The 15,587-nt window shown below is 53.8% G+C and overlaps 1 protein-coding gene across 4 annotated transcripts in view; it reads left to right on the top strand.

Moving 5' to 3' along the window:
• Nucleotides 1-15,587, top strand: part of KLHL29 (kelch like family member 29) — a 311,822-nt gene that overhangs the window by 275,319 nt on the left and 20,916 nt on the right. For all 4 annotated transcript variants that reach the window (XM_059893549.1, XM_059893547.1, XM_059893546.1 and 1 more), the window contains one exon: nucleotides 10,965-11,103. In XM_059893549.1, coding sequence (XP_059749532.1) covers nucleotides 10,965-11,103 — 139 coding nt within the window. The remainder of the gene's footprint in view (nucleotides 1-10,964; nucleotides 11,104-15,587) is intronic.

Raw genomic sequence — 15,587 nt, 5'->3', positions numbered from 1 at the left:
CCCCTCACCCACTTGTACCCTGTGCTCCCCCCACGCCCTCGGCGGCTCTGCTAAGGGGGCATTCATCACGCCACATACGACACAGTGTAACACGGGTGCATGCATGTCTGTCCCACTCGGGTCCTGGGACGCCCACCACAGTCTACAGCTTTGACAGAGTTCAGCAGAGCAGATCTTTATTTGAGGCTAAGGAGTTGCGCTGGGAATTGGGGCAGGAACGGAGGCAGCACAGACCGGTCCCCAACAGGGCCTGTCTGCTTGGGACCCTGCCCTGGCAACATCTCCCCCGCCGGTGCTCAAGTGCCACTGAGCCGCTGACTCCGCCGGTCACCACAGTCACCATGGCTGGCTGGCCCTGCACTCCACCCTGGAACCTCCAAGTCCAGGGCACGAGCATCAGACCAGCCGAGCCCAGGTCTCCTGGCTGCATGCCAGCTGCCAGGGAGCTGCCTCCACTCCACTCCCACAGGGACAAGGCCCAGCTCCCCAGGCATCTTGGGGTTCTCCCCAGTAGAAAGGGGGTTCCAACGCCAAGCAACCAAACTCACCTGTGTTCACTGCAGCGTCTACCTCCCCCTTCAGACCGTGAGCTCCTTGAGGATGGAAACTGGTTTCATCTTCGTAGTCCAGGGCCTGGCACATAGTAGGTCCTCAGTAAACCTGTGTTAGACTGTGAGCTAAATTAAGAATAATACCTCTCCTCGTGTGCCTTTGGTTCTCCACGGTGACATAGCTAGCCATCACCCGACACCCCCTGCTCTTCCTGGTCATCCCCGGGCCACCCGTCTCTCCCTCCTCAGGAGGACTTCAGCACCCCCGCTGACTGCCATGTAGCTCTTACCCGGCTCCTCACCATGGGCGCCTTGTGTCCCCACTGAGCTTCACTCTCCCCTAGGACGGGGATGGTCTGGCTCATCTACTGCCCCGGCTCCTCTGCAGCTCCCACCCCCGACCCCAGCTCGCAGCCCTGTGCCCTGCACCTTGAAGGCACCTGACAAATGTGCTTCAGCTGGTTGACTGTGTGCCTGGGAAATTCAGAGGAGGGCATCAGAATGGGTTGGAAGAGCAGAGTGGCCATTGGGAAGAAGGGAATGCCTGATGGTGTGCGAAAGGCCGGGGGCGATGGGGGCGGGTGCAGTGTGAAGATGTGGGCCCCGGTGTGGGATGTGGGACCCCTCACGGTTGATTCTGAGCAGCCTTTTTGAGTGTAGGAGATAAAACTGACTCTCTCGCTCCCTCTCATAAAATCCACCCACGGCACCCAGTCTCCTGTGGGATAAAGACCTCGGGAGGCTTTGTTTCTTTCACAGCCTGATATGGGCTTGCCTCTCAGACCGCATGCTCAAACACACATATTCATACACACATATGCTCGTACACATACATGCATGCGTACATACGTGCTCATACACACATCACATGCTCACACACGCCATATGTTCCTGCCCACATACTTATACACACCGCTCACTCAAACACACACGTACATACGTGTGGTTCACACCTTGCCCCCCCAGCCCACCTGGTCAGCTCCTACTTATCTTTCCAGCGTTCCCTTAACCATCGCAGCCCCGTGGAAGCCTCCCTGCTCTCCATGGGGCAGAGCCAGCCCCCTCCTCTGCTCCTCTTCTGCCGGATGTGTGCCCCACTAAAACTTCTCACCCGGCATCACAGTTACTTAGTGTGTCCCCCGTTAAACAGTCAGCTCCCCAGGTCTCTGAACATGTGCATTCATGTGTGTCCCTGGGACCCCACCCAGTGACCAGCACACAGGAGACAACACCCTTTTGATGGATAAATGAGTGGGACAGACACAAGGTATCTGAAGTTCCCAGAGTCTGCCTCTGAAAGGGGATGTCCACACCTCAGCCTCATTCAGCTGTGGACTTAGTCTCCTCCTCCAGGGCACCCCTAACCTCTCTAAAGCCCTCCCTGCTTTCTGCCCTGACCCCTGGACACTTAGAGCTCTCCAAGGTGCTGAACTTGGTTCTCTCACTTGGCCCCAACTATCTGTCCTGGCCTCTTGACTCTAGTCCCTGTAGCCAAGAACCAGCCCCGGCTTCCAAGAATCCACACTCTGGTGGAGAAGAAACAGTGTCTCTAAATGTACTATAGGCAGAACACAGTTCACAGAGGCACAGAGCATTATGAGAGCACAGAGGGAGGGGGTGCTCCCCACCCCCACCCCAGACATCAATTTCAACTCTGTCCCTGCTGCCAGACCCAGTCTCATCCTCCCCTGATCCTGAGGACAAAGGCCCCTGCGGGCACCCACCTCCCTGAGGGAGCTCTAACCAAGTTCTAGCCCCTGAAGGGGGCCACCTTCCCTCCAAAATCCTTGACCACTTGGCTGCTCCCAGCTCATCTGCCTTGGCCTCCCACCAGGCCCTCGTGAACCCCACCTTCAGCATCCTGACCTGAATCACCTGGAGGCTTAATTCACTGCACATCAGCCCTCCCCTCTCCAGCGTGTCACCCTGGAGTCCCAGCTCCTTGCAGAGCTCTCTGCACACTGGTCTTGACCTCATTTCCCACCCAAGCTTCCTAAGCCCTGGCCTTTTCCCGAGAGCTCTCTGACCCCCTCCCACCATGACATTTTCACCCTCTCCTGCTCAGAGCATTCCCGCCTCCCCCCCTCAGCTTCCAACCTCAAAGCAGCAGAAGGAGCCAGGCAGAACCTTCTTTACTGGGGCAGGAAGGACTAACAGCTGCCAGTGTTGACCTAACCAGGCACTTCCCTCCAACTACAGCCTCAGGGTTTGCCCAGTGGCCTTCCTGCTCAGCCAAAGGTCTGCCCCCACTTCTGCAGTGACCACCCTGTGGCCAGGCTCCTCAAAGCTGGTGCTGGGGTCCTAACACTCTGTCCCCCAGCCTCCCCCATCCCTCCCCAAACAAAACACCATTCCCTTTGCCTCCTACCCCAAGGTCACAAGGCAAGAGCTGTCGGTGAAGGTGGCCAGTTATTGGCCTACATGTGGGCAGGTCTTACCATCCAGGCAGCTGGGAACCTGGAAAGTTGAGAAGACCACCTCTCTCTGGCCACTGTGTGTGAAGCCCCCTGTTCTGAAGAGTTGCCTTGAGGGCTCCAGGCTGCACCTGTGCTCAGCAGAGCTGGTGGGGTGGTCAGTCTTTCCCAGGAGGGCTTTTTAGGCTCTTCAAAGCCATTGGCACTGAACAGAATAGATAAATCCTTCCCCAAGGAGGATCTAATCAATGTAACCATGCTTTAGCAGCCATAGATGCCATACAAAGTGTGGGGTCATCATCATTATTATTAACACTGATGTCTCCTGAAGTTAGAAGGGGCTTGATTTTTGCATTCTTTCCGTCTGATTCCACACAAGTGTGACATTTCAAATGGTTCTTTTGGCTCATGTTTTGGGGAAGTTATTCTTACCACCCAGAACATGTCTGCATCTGGTCTGTAACACACCCTGAATTCCAATCAGAAAGGAACTTTTTGTGGAAAACATGGTGTCAGGTGTCGGGGCGGGTGGGGGGGTGGGGGGGAGGGGGAGGGGGCAGAGAAGCAAGCGCTCCAGGAGACCACAGCCTAGAAAGGAGACGGACAGACAGACATTCCTCTGAAATTAGGCAGCCAGGGATCTCTACTGCAATTGAGGCACCAACAAAGTCTCGTGGGACCACAGGAGAGGTCTGTGATCCAGGAACTCGGTAAGAATTCTTATAGGATGGAATTTAAGCTGAGGCTTAGGGGATAGATGAGACCCTAAGAAACAAGTGTTGGGGGAAAGTTGGCCAAAGGGGCAGAGAGAAACAACCAAAGTGAAGGAACAGGATATAGCGGGCATGAACTTAGAGAAAGGGCTGAGGGGTGTGTGGGGACATGAATAGAAGTGAAGCTATAAACAAAGGTTACGAATAGGTCCTAGAAGGCTCTGGGAGCCACTGGGCAGGAGTTTAGGAATGAGGGATCAGGCATTCCTTGCCTGGGTGGGCCTGTAGATGAGGCAGTCATGCTGATTCTGCGGCTTGATCTAGGTCTCTGGGTCATGCTGCCCCCATGCCCAGGCTGGCAGCTGCCTCTGGTCAGTCCTTGACTCTAAGAGACAGAGGAAGAGAGGGGGATGTTTCTGTTAGTTTTAGGTGGGTTTCAAAGAAACTGAAGGGGAAAAATTTCAATGATTTTTATATCATCTTGGAGGGCATAAGAATGTTCCAACTGAAATGTAAGCTTCATTCTGCCGAGCAAATGCTTAGTGAGCACTCACTGGTGGGCAGCCCTGGGGCAGGGACTGAGGAAGAGAAAGGACCTTTGATGCTTGAGAAATAGGTCTGTCACCCAGCATTGGACGACACGGAAAAGGCAGGCTGGTGAGAGGGGGCGACTCTTCTTAGGGCTTTTGTTCCCTTTCAGATAAATGGCAGAAATTTCCATTCGGACAGCAGGACAACCAGAAGGTCTCCTTACTAAAATGCTAAGTCAGGCAAGAAGCCTGAGTCTTTCACGCTTCCCTGCTCTAGAGAACCCCGTTTCCTGGGAGGGTTTGCCCGCAGGTTGGTGGGATTGGGACTGGGTGACTTCCCAGTAGAAGACCCATCCCTCCGACTCAGGCTGGGCGTGCAGCCCACGGCGGGTTTTATCCCATCTTACCAGGAAGCTGGAGCCCAGCTGGCTCTCCAGGCTGATTCTGAGCCCAGTACTTCCTTGGAAGCGGAGCAAAGGGAGATGTGTATATCTGATGGGTGGGAGAGGGAGGAGGAAGAAGGGCAGCATCCGGCTTGGCAGGCTGGCCGCTCCCTGACCGGCTATGGCAGAAGCAGCAGGAGGCTCTGTTTGTGTGAAGCCATCATTGGTCCCCACGGTGTCGGCACATGTCAGGCTCCTGGTCCCGAATGAATTATCCTCTGGGTGTGCATGAGGGTCTTTGCTGTGCTATCTCAGTATATTTCACAACTGCTTTGAGTTTATAATTTTTTCGGGTCCTTTATCAAATAGGTGTCATAAATACCAGTGGAGTCGGGTGCATTTATCACCTAGCTGGGTTCTTACTTGAGCTCTGAAAAAAATTATTTGGCCGCACAGCCTTTCTCGGGGCTCTGATTTAATGGACTCTGCTGCAAAGCCACTGAAATTCGTTGCCTTTTAATATTTGACATCTCTTCCTCTTTATTACCACCTCAGACGGCCCTTCTGGTCCAGCTGGAACGAGCCCATTAGTCTCTGACAAATAACTTGTGTCGTTTGGTGAAAAATATGCAGAAGTTTGGCTGCAACTTCATCTCCAGTGTTGGTTCTGTTTGCGGCCTCACTCTCCTCTAAGCAAAGCCTCCAGCCCCAGGCAGACCTTTCCTAGTGTCTCCTTTCCCTCTGATGCCACTTGCTGCTGGATCCACAGAGCTGGTTTACCCTAACCACATATAATGGAGTTTGAGACGGGGGTGTTTAGAGATGTCTGTGTTGGGGTTAAGAATTAGCCTCATAGCAGCACTCTTCACAAGAGCTCAAAGGGGGAAGCAACCCAGGTGCCCACCAACAAATGAATGGATAAGCAAAATATGATCAATACATACAATGGAATAGTATTCAACTTTAAAAAGGATGGAAATTTTCACATATGCTACAACATGGATGAACCCTGAGGACATTATGATAAGTGAAATAAGCCAGTCACAAAAAGACAAATACTGTATGATTCCACTTATATGAGATACCTAGGATAGTCGAGTTTAGAGACAGAAAGTAGAATGGTCATTGCCAGATGGTGGGGAAAGAGGGGAATGGGAAGTTGTTCTTTAATGGGTACAGAGTTTCAATTTTGTAAGATGAAGAGTTCTAGAGATTGATTGCACAGCAGTGTAAATGTATTTAACACTACTGAACTTAAAAATGATTAGGATTGTAATTTTACAATGACAACGAAAAGAATTAACTTCAAACTGCACCAGCAAAGGAGAGACTGACACAGAGGAAGTTCTCTGAGCACTTGAGTTCATCATCTGTTCATGCCTTTGATATCAGTTAGCTCTTGCAGCATAACAAACAGTTCTAAGGTTTAGTGGCTTAAAACAACAACCACTTATTTAGATTATGCAGTTTGGGTTGGGCTCAGCTGATCTGGGTCAGGCTCAGCTGATATTGGTGAGGGGCTGGCTGGTGTAAGCGGCTCATCTGTGAGGGCTCACCTCTGCTCCATGTGATCTCTCATCCTCCAACAGACTAGCCCAGGCATGATTATATGGTGGTGGTGTCAGGGGTCCCGAGAAAATGAGCAAAAGCAAGCAAAACTTCTTGAGGCTGTGGCTCAGACTCACAGTGTCCTTTCGACCATGTTTTGGGGTCTAAAACAAGTCATAAGGCCGGTCAAGATCCAAAGGGTGGGGCAAATAACTCCACCCTTTGATGATGGGAGGGGCTGCAAAGAATTTTTGCAATTTACCGTACGGACTATATATATATACACGCCAGGACCTGTGCTAAGTGTTGAAGATAAAAATAAAAAGAAAATACAGTGCAGTGCAGGAGACATCCATATAAATAAATAGTTACATAGTATGCTCTAAATAAGTAAGCACAGGACACCGAGGTGGGTGGAGGGCAAGGGGATCTGGCAGGAATAGGGAAAAGAGGCAAAGAGGCCTGGGACAAAATAATACTTTAACTGGTGTTGCAAGATAAGATGGTAATTAGCCAGAAGAAGCAGGGATGAAGAAAGATCTGGGCAGGGGGGCAGAGAGATGAGAGAAGGATGGAGGGGGACCTGCCTGGGCTTCAGTGGGGAGTGAAGGGCTCACCGGGGAGGGGAGGCGCTGGGCCTTGTTGGGGGAGGCGTCACAGAGGGCCTTGTTCCCACTACCCAGCCTTGCAAAGTTTATTTAAGCAAGGGCTGATGGGGACTTGCCTGGTGGTCCAGCAGTTAAGACTCCGCACTCCCAACGCAGGGGGTCCGGGTTCGATCCCTGGTCAGGGAACTAGATCCCACATGCCACAACTAAGACCAGGCGCAGCCAGATAAATAAATATTTAAACCAAAAAAAAAACAGACGTTGATGGTCAGGCTGATGTACGGAGAGAGCTTGGAGGGGAACAGGCCAGAAACAGGCAGACAGCCTTAGAGGTTGCTGCAATGACTCAGGTGAGGGATGGCGGCGCTGGTGGAGAATCGATGCAGAGATTTCTAGGTGGTAAAAGAGGCAGGACTGGGCGGGGAGGGGTCAGGGAGAAGTCTAGTAAACTGGTGGGTGTGAGCTTTCTGCCAGATGGTCTGAGTCAGGGGAGTTCCCCAAGGAGGGGCAAGGCAAAGGGCACAGGGCAGCCACTTGGGTGGGCAAGGCAAGGGTGTGGGGTCCCACTCACAGCAGGGAAGACCAGAAAACAATTCCCTGATGCCAGCCAACAGGGAGGGACCTTGAGATCAAGACTTCTCCTCCTTCACAAGCCCAAGGCAGCCAAATTCTGCAGGGCGCTGGGATGTGTGCGGCTGGGGTCCTCTCTGAAAACGCAGCCCCTGCCAGGCTCTGCCCTGAGGCTTGCAGACTGTCCAACCTGGGCACTGGCGTGGCTGGTCCAAAGGCTTCCCCAGGAACCCACAGGCCTCCAAGCCCCTCAGACATTAAGGAGTTGTCCTTGCCAATATGGGGTGGGCAGGAGGGCAGTTTGTGCCTGGAGCCAATACTGGTTTCCTCCGTGGATCCTTGGTCGTAATGTCCCGAAATGCCAGCTCTCCAGCTGGGCACTCAGGGGGCAACAGTAAGCACATACCAGCTGATCAATACTTTGAATGTACTTGGGGCCCTGCTGTGAAAAGGAATCCCCTGGTGAGCCCTTTCATAAATTGAAAAATTCTTCTGAAACTGAGTAATCTTGCCCAGCTATTAAATCCAGATTTCCACAAAATGAGAGTAGAAAGAGCCTACAGTTATGATGACCTGGATCTCCAAGCACCACCTCTCAGATCCGGCCTGAGATTCCCAGGGCAGCAGGCGTTGAGGCTGGGTCTGGGGCTGCAGATGTAATCATTGCTGGAAACTTGGTTTGAAATAAAATCTTCCAAAACAATCAGAGTGCTTTGGGCCCAGAAGGAGTGGCGTTCTCTGTAGCGCTGTGTTCTCCCGGTGTCCTGAGCACAGTTAACTCAGGAGGCATGTGGGGCTGCATCCATCACTCAGTGCAGCGTGACAACTGGGGCCACCAGAGCAGGTGTCCATGGGTGCTTGAGGGAATTGAGCACCAAAAGCTGGAGGAAGTTGCCCAGGGTCACCCAGCCAATTAGTGGCAAAGCTGGAACAAAAATCAGGAATTCCAGCCCAGAACTCTTTTTCCCCCCAAGGGATTTCACTCAAAAACATGACATCATCCATCTGGCTCATGGTTTGGGAATGAATTCAGTTGGTGGCTCTTTTTGGAGCTGATGTGTGAGCGCAGCAGTTCAGCCTTAACCCAGCCTGACCCTGCAGGCTCTTCCTGTGTGGGATCCACCCCAGCAACGTGCTGCACGTCCCCACTGCCACCTCTCCCCAGGCATCCCACGGCCCTAACCCTAGGCCCACAACTCAACTCATCACCCCCTCCCTTCCCGATGTCCCCCCCAGAAGCCCGGACATGGTCCTCACACACCCCCCACCCCGCCACGGTCCCTCCAGGACGGATGGCCATGGCATCCACGGCCTAAATACTTGCCTTTCTCTGTCCCTCCGTCACCGTTGTCATTCAGGCCTTTGTCACTTCTCACTTGGATTGCAGAGTGATCACCACCATCAACAAAAACATCAAACCTACCACCGTTGAGTGTTTACTATGTGCCGGGCCCACGGCTAACAGCTTACCACGGGCTAGCTCCTTTAACCTTCACCAGAGCGGGAAACTGAGGCTTTGGGGATGCTGGGTAACTTTCCTAAGGTCATACAACTGATAGGAGGCAGAGTTCAGGTTCTCCCTCAGGCCTGGCTCTGAGGCCCAGCTCTCCACAGGGTGCTTTCCTGCCCCCCATCCTGCCTCTGCCATAGCTGCCGGAGTCTACCCTTGTACCCCCCCTGCACAGAATCCCTGCTGACTCCCTGGTGCCCATAGCATTAAGCTCGAGCCCCCTCACAAGGCTCTTGGGATCTGACCCCTCCTGCCCACCCATCACATCTCTGTCTCTCCCCCAGCCCTTGAGTCTGTTCCCCCGTATCTACCCCACAGGTGCCCTCCACACCCTCCACTGGTGCTTTGGGTCCTGCTGGTTTCCCTTGCTCCAGGCTCCACGGGGAGCCTTTAGAGACCCCAGCCAATGCCCCCGCAAGACACACACCCCTGCATGTGTCCTGCAGCGACTCCAGCTCAGCCTGATGTGGGGTTGGTGGGGACAGCAATTCAGCATTGCCCGAACACCTCAGCCCCCCATGTGGGGTGTGCTCCAGGGCCCCCCCTTCCCACCATCTTCCTTGGTCTTCAGCAGAGCTGAAGCCCAGTGTTTCCTCTCAAAGAAGGGCCTGGCTGACCTCAAAGCCCACAAGCCCTTGGCCATCCCCGGGCCTGAGCATCTGATCTTCACCCAGCTCTGGGAATAAAATGGGAGCCTCCATCCCCATTTTACAGACAGAGAAACAGAGGCTCAGGAAGTACCGGGGCTTGTCCACAGTCATAGTGTCAGAGGAGGAGCTGGGCTCCGCAGGGCATCTTGGCAGGCACCCAATGCTGGCCCAAGAAGACAGAGATGATGGGTCAGGCTGGAGCAGGGCACACTGGAGGGTAATTCCGGAACACCAGCTAGGGTGCAGCAAACACCCACTCGGAGGGCTTGAGGTGCTGGTGGGGGACTTAGAGGGTGGGGCTCAGTTCTGCAGACCACCCTCTCCTATTCACTTGCTGAACAGTCTAGGTCATTCTGGCCCAAGTATCTGGACCTCTGATGTCCGGCAACCAGCACTACGAAGGGCAGGCTCTGTCCATGGGCCCGTGGGATAGGGGGATGGGCCGGCAGGGCGAGGCTGTTGGGAGCATTGCTCATCTGAAGGCCTTAACTTTGCAAGTGAAAGAGTTTATATAAACTGAGCAAGGCAGCTGTCAGGCTCTCCTCCTTCCTCATTCTGAGCCTTGATGTGGGTCTGGGAGAAGCTTCTGACATCCCCAGGTTCGGAGCCCACGGACCTGGGGCACTCTCTGTGCTGGCCCCAGGTGGCCAAGCCACCAGGCAAAGGTAGGTGTGTATCAGGGTGGGAAGGCCCCTGAGGCCACTTCCTGGGACCTCCTGGGGCTGCAAGCCAGGCTCTCCTGTGCTGAAGACCCAGGTGAAGGGTGGGGCTCCTGAGATGACCCAGGAAGTGGGAGGAGGTGCAGACCATCCCTGCCCCTTGCTTGCTTCCCCTCCTACCCCCCCAGCCCTGCATCTGTCCCGGAAGTGTGAAAGGGAAGTGCTCGTCAGGCCCCCACTCCACCCCTGCTTTCTCAGGGGCCCCACCCCAAGAAGCTCGCCCCAGCCATGGCTGTGAGTGTCTAACATAAGGGATGTTGTTTTTGCAGGTTTTGTGGTTTTTATTCCTTTGAACCATATCCAGCCCATCTTACATCACAATGCCATGCTTTACTTGGTATCAAATACATCGGCACTCATTGGCATTTGGAGAACTTGTTCCATAGTTAAATTACAGTTTTTAGTTGTCTGTGATGATGTATTCTCTCTGTTTCCGGTTGTCAGTATGGGAATCTTTTCTCCCAGACTTTCAATTTCTGGGTTTGGTTTTTTTGGGGGGTTTTTTTTCGTTTGTTTTGTTTTTCTGTATTTGTTTTTTTGCTTTTGAAAGTCGTTATTCCTTTGGTTATGTGGCCCCTCCCAGTTGCTGCTTGTTTACGCATTATGTTTGTGACTTCTTTTGACTGTCAGTGTTGAGCCAGTCTTGCCAAGAAACAGTGTCAAGTATTCTCCTATTTCTCTACTTCTTGAAAAAAAAATTTAATTAAAAAAAAAAAAAAAAAAACTCTTAATGGGAACCTGGCCCTGTCTGTCTTCTCTGTTCTGCAGAAATGTTGAAGGAATTGAACCAGCAGCGCAGAGCGAAAGCGTTTACAGACCTGAAAATTGTTGTTGAAGGCAGAGAGTTTGAAGTCCACCAAAATGTTCTAGCTTCCTGCAGCTTGTATTTCAAGGACCTGATTCAAAGGTTTGCCTTCCTTCCAGCTGTGGTCGGGTCTGTTCCTTTGTAGGACGCTTTTGTGTCGCTTTTCTCCTCCCCTCTCTTGCAGGTTCCTGAAGCGTGACTCCCTGTCACAGAGCCAGTAGCCATCTCTCCTCCTCCTCCTCCTCCTCCTCCTCCCCAGCGCCCTCTCACACACAGCCTCAGAGCATCCACTGTCCCCAGCCCGTCCCACACAGCTTTGCTGGTCTCCAGGGGCCTCTGCCAGCAGTAGACAACACCCTGCCCCACCCCCCGAGGATCCCGCTTTCTCAGTGGCTCACAAGCCCTCCCTGAGATTAGGAGGACTGCAGACTCCACTTTAAGGGACCACTTGCATGCTGCCCCCACTGGGCCAGCACGGGTCCCCAGCACCATCGTCACTGCTGTCGATAGTGAACTTAATGCCAGGAAAGCACATCGACCAGACCATCCCCCACCGAGGAGCACGAGGCACCCAAGGGGTCGCTTTTCCCCAGCCAGAGTCGGGGAGAATTGACTTGTAGCTAAAGCCTCATTCACGCTGCATGTCTTGATACTTGTACTCGGAGCCTAAAACCAGCGCTATCTGAGCACAGACCAGGTGTGTCCTAAACACGGTCTCTCTCAGCCTTCGCTCCCCTCCCCTTCTGCCCTCTGCCCTGGCTATTTCTACCTGAATGAGTCTTCATGGTGCATGAGCATCTTTTTTTTTTTTCCATTATGTTGATTTTTTAAATTTGTCTGCTTCGTACCCTTGCAAAGACGTGAGGGGCCACCTTCTGGCGCCTTAGTGAGGGAGAGCAGCCGCGGGGGCCGGCCCGGGGACGCTCCTGTTTCTCTCACCCATCAGCAGATTAATGCCGCTGCTCATTTTGCCTTGCAGCCTCTCCGGGGCGGACGCTGAGCCGGGACTGTGCTCCGAGTGGGAGGACAGAACCTCTGCTTGCTTCCCAGTGCTGTGTTTGGACTTGCCAACTAACCCCAGAGTGACTGTGTTTTGTTTCAGGATGGCACACTGGCTGGCATCTCCTTTCCAATCTGTTGTGTCCTTTCACTTAGAGCTGAGCTGCCCGGCGTGCGAGCCCCGCCGAGCCGCGCTGGCCCCAGCCACGCAGGAAGGGGCAGGCTCTTTGTGACTTCCAGTCTCACGGACAGCTCGGGTCTCCCACCCCCAGTGCTTGGGTTCTCTCTGTCCGAGCACAGGGGTCAGGGGCATGAGCTCTGGGGTGAAGGGGCACGGCCAGTGGCTTCTTCAGGCCAAGGGAGGGCTTTGTGCTGCCACTCTTGGCAAATTCTCAACTGACAGTGACCAGCAACTGGCCACTGGATTGCAGATGTGGCATCTTAGCCCTTGGTCCCTGATCCAGATCAGTTGGAGAGCACAGCGGTGGCAGGATGCAGGGACAGGTTGGCACTGAGCAATGGCCCAGCCCTGGGTTAGAAAGATGTGGGCAAGAGGAGCACAGGAGCTCTTTGACTGCCTTCAGAGACCTAACATGTAAACCAAAACCTTGCACACAACAGAGAAGAGATACCACTAGCTGGGAACCCAAAGTAGTGAAAGCTTCTTGGACAGACCAAAAAGAAGGAGGAAGAACATTCCAGGCAAAGGATGGGTTGTGGGGAATGTTCTGGAATGCAAGGAACATTCTGGAATGTTTTAGAATATTCCAAGGGATGGGTTGCCTGGAATAAAAAATTGAAGACAGAGACAGTCGAGCAGTGGGGATGGGGAGATGGCCTTCTCAGAGATAGGTTGAGCTAGGTTGGGATGGGCAGACAGGCCCTGACCTCCAGGCTAGGGCCCTGGGCTCAGTCTGAGGGTGTGGAGGCCGTCAGGGTAAGTGGAGTGGGGATGCCCACCTTCAGGTAGGAGAACTGCAGGATGTGACTCAGTAACCCTAAGGGGAAAAGATGGGTGCAGTAGCTGAAAGGCTGTCACCGGAGGAGAGAGAGCAGCCTCTTGGGAGCTGGGAGACCTGGGTTCTACATCTGACTCTGCCACTTATCCTATGACCCCAGGCAAGTCACGTCCTCTCCCTCAGGCCTCGGGTTTTCTCATCTGTAATAGAGGAGGTTGGTTCAAATGATGTCCAGGTTTCCTTCCTGCTCTGATATCCCAGGGTGACAGTGAGGGGATGGGCAGGGCTTCCCAAATGCAAGCACGGGGACATGAGAAGGGCGAAGTCACAGACAGGCAGGTCCATGGACCAAGGTCAGGGGAGAGCTAGGGGGAGGTGATGCATTGAGCGTCTGGCATGTCGAGTTTTAGCAGCCTGAAGATACCCAAGTAGAGACACCTGGTAGGCAGCCAGACGGATGGATCCGAACCCAGAGAGGTCTGAGGTCTGCGGAGACAGGGCTGTGTCTTCAGCGTACAGGAGGGTCACTCAGCGGGAGAGGTGGCCACAGCAGAGCCCAAAGGCGCCCCTTCAGTTCAAAATCACAAGCTTAATTTGCAGCCATTTTCAATTTTACTTCTCTCGTCCTAACCATGAGCACATGTCACCATCTCTGCCGATAGCTGCAAACAGATTCCTTCCATGGGGAGGAAAGCAGACTCTCTTCGGGAAGGTGATTTCCTTCTGGCCGTGTAAAATCCTCAAGAATTTCACATTCTTAGTGATCGGGTAGCAGCTGATGTTGCCACATCATTTCAGTCTCCTCGAGACTGTGGAGCCTCCAAACCTGTGACCCTGGAGACTTAACATGCAGTGGCCCAAATGGCCCAGCAGGGGAGACGGTGCCCTGCCCACCGAACCCCAGGCAGGGTCTTCCCTCTCAGGCAGCTGCACTAACACGAGCAGAGGGTGTGGAGACGAGCTGTGGGACATGACACGCTGGTCCTTACATTCGTGAGGGCCTAGGTGAGCACTGTCAGAGGTGGGGGACCCAACCTCTGCCGTCCTGGGACCCCCAGGCCTCGAGGTTCGGACTGGACTCCCTCCCACCTCTAGCCTGGGGCGGGTGATGCGTTCACCGCTTTGGCCCCGTTGAGGACCCTGTCCCAGCCCCAGCCCCAGCCCCAGTGTGGATGCCCTCACCTGGAGCCGCAGGCCAGACGTAGGGAAGGCAGTCATTCCCTACTCTTCACCCAGCAAACAAGCAAGAGCCCCTCCCAGGTACAGGTCTTGTGAGAATCACTGGATGAGCTGGGTCTCTGCCCTCAGGGAGCCCACGGTCTGGTGGAGAAAGTGTAAAGAAGTGCACCTGGGAGAGCAGGATGAGGGTAGCAGTGGAGGCTTGGAGCTCCCAGGCCGAGTGACTGACTCTACAGGGGGAGGGGCATTCAGAGACGGTCCCTGGGAAGAGGTGGCATCTGGCTTGGGTTTTGAACCCAGAGGGGAATTGGCCAGGCAGGTGGGGGCAGGGCCTCAGGACAGCAGGTTTTGAAGGCAGCAAGTGACCTGGTGTCCCTGCAACGCCAAGTGCGAGGTGAAGACAGAGGGAATGAGGCGACGTGGGAGGAGGGAGCCGGGTCATGGGGCTCTGTTTTAAGCCTGGGGTGTCATGGTCAGACTTGCAATCCATAAAGATGACACGTGGACCGTGAGCGGGAGAGCCGGGTCTCAGAGTGCTCTCTGAACCAGCCTCTGATTCCCCTTCGGCCCATCAGCCCCCCATCAGCCCCCACACCCCACCAGCCCCATGGCCGTGCAGACTTCCTGCCCAGAGCCCCATTCTCCAGGCTCCAGGCCGACCTCCACTGTGTCCACCTGTTCCTCCTTCACCTGTGCTCATACTTTTGCTGAGGCTGCAACAGCTTCTTGCCCTTCGTCTTCCCTTATTTAGTTTCAAACTCTAGTCTTCTTCCTCTGACAAGGGCAAGACCCAGCCCACAGGGAGACTTGCTGAGACGTCTAATGTCATCCTGCAAACCCTCCCACTGACCCTGAGGAGCAGGTGCCATTAGTACCCCCATTCTACAGGTAAAGAGATTGAGACAAGAGAACTTTAGGTAAACAGTAGATCTGGGATTTGAACTGAGGTCTGACTCCAAAGCTCATGCTCTTACCATCATCCATTTGCTAACCCAGGGAAGAACAAAACTGCACATTTTGTTTGTGCACAAAGTTTGTAAGGAAGGGAAATAAAATCTCAGTGTTGACAGTGTAGACAGATATGCAAGGAAAAGGGACGCAGAGTGTGTGTGTGTACTCATGCACGCGTGTGTATCTATTAGAAACACTTGTAAACTGGCCACAGGATCTGCCCAAGAGAAGACACAATCCCCCCCTGAGACAGGTACCTAAGTCGCAGGACCTCTCCCTCACACCCAGGAGGGGCCGGGTCCCCTTGAGTGAGGGCTGGAAGAGGCTCGAGGAGGCCGGGAGAAGAGCGCACAAGGCCATGGGGAAGCTCAAAGCAAAGCCCAGACTGAGACAGCTGGGCTGCCCCATCATCCATCTGTTGCCCCATCTGAGTCCCTATGAATCAGGTGAAAACCTGGCAGGAAAAGGAGCTGCAGCTCTGTCTTTGGATAATGTGAA

The sequence above is a fragment of the Balaenoptera ricei genome, chromosome 13 (genome assembly GCF_028023285.1).
Source record: "Balaenoptera ricei isolate mBalRic1 chromosome 13, mBalRic1.hap2, whole genome shotgun sequence".
Classification (NCBI taxonomy): domain Eukaryota; kingdom Metazoa; phylum Chordata; class Mammalia; order Artiodactyla; family Balaenopteridae; genus Balaenoptera; species Balaenoptera ricei.
The sequence above is the reverse complement of the archived record's forward strand: the minus strand, read 5'-3'. Positions and strand labels throughout refer to the sequence as shown.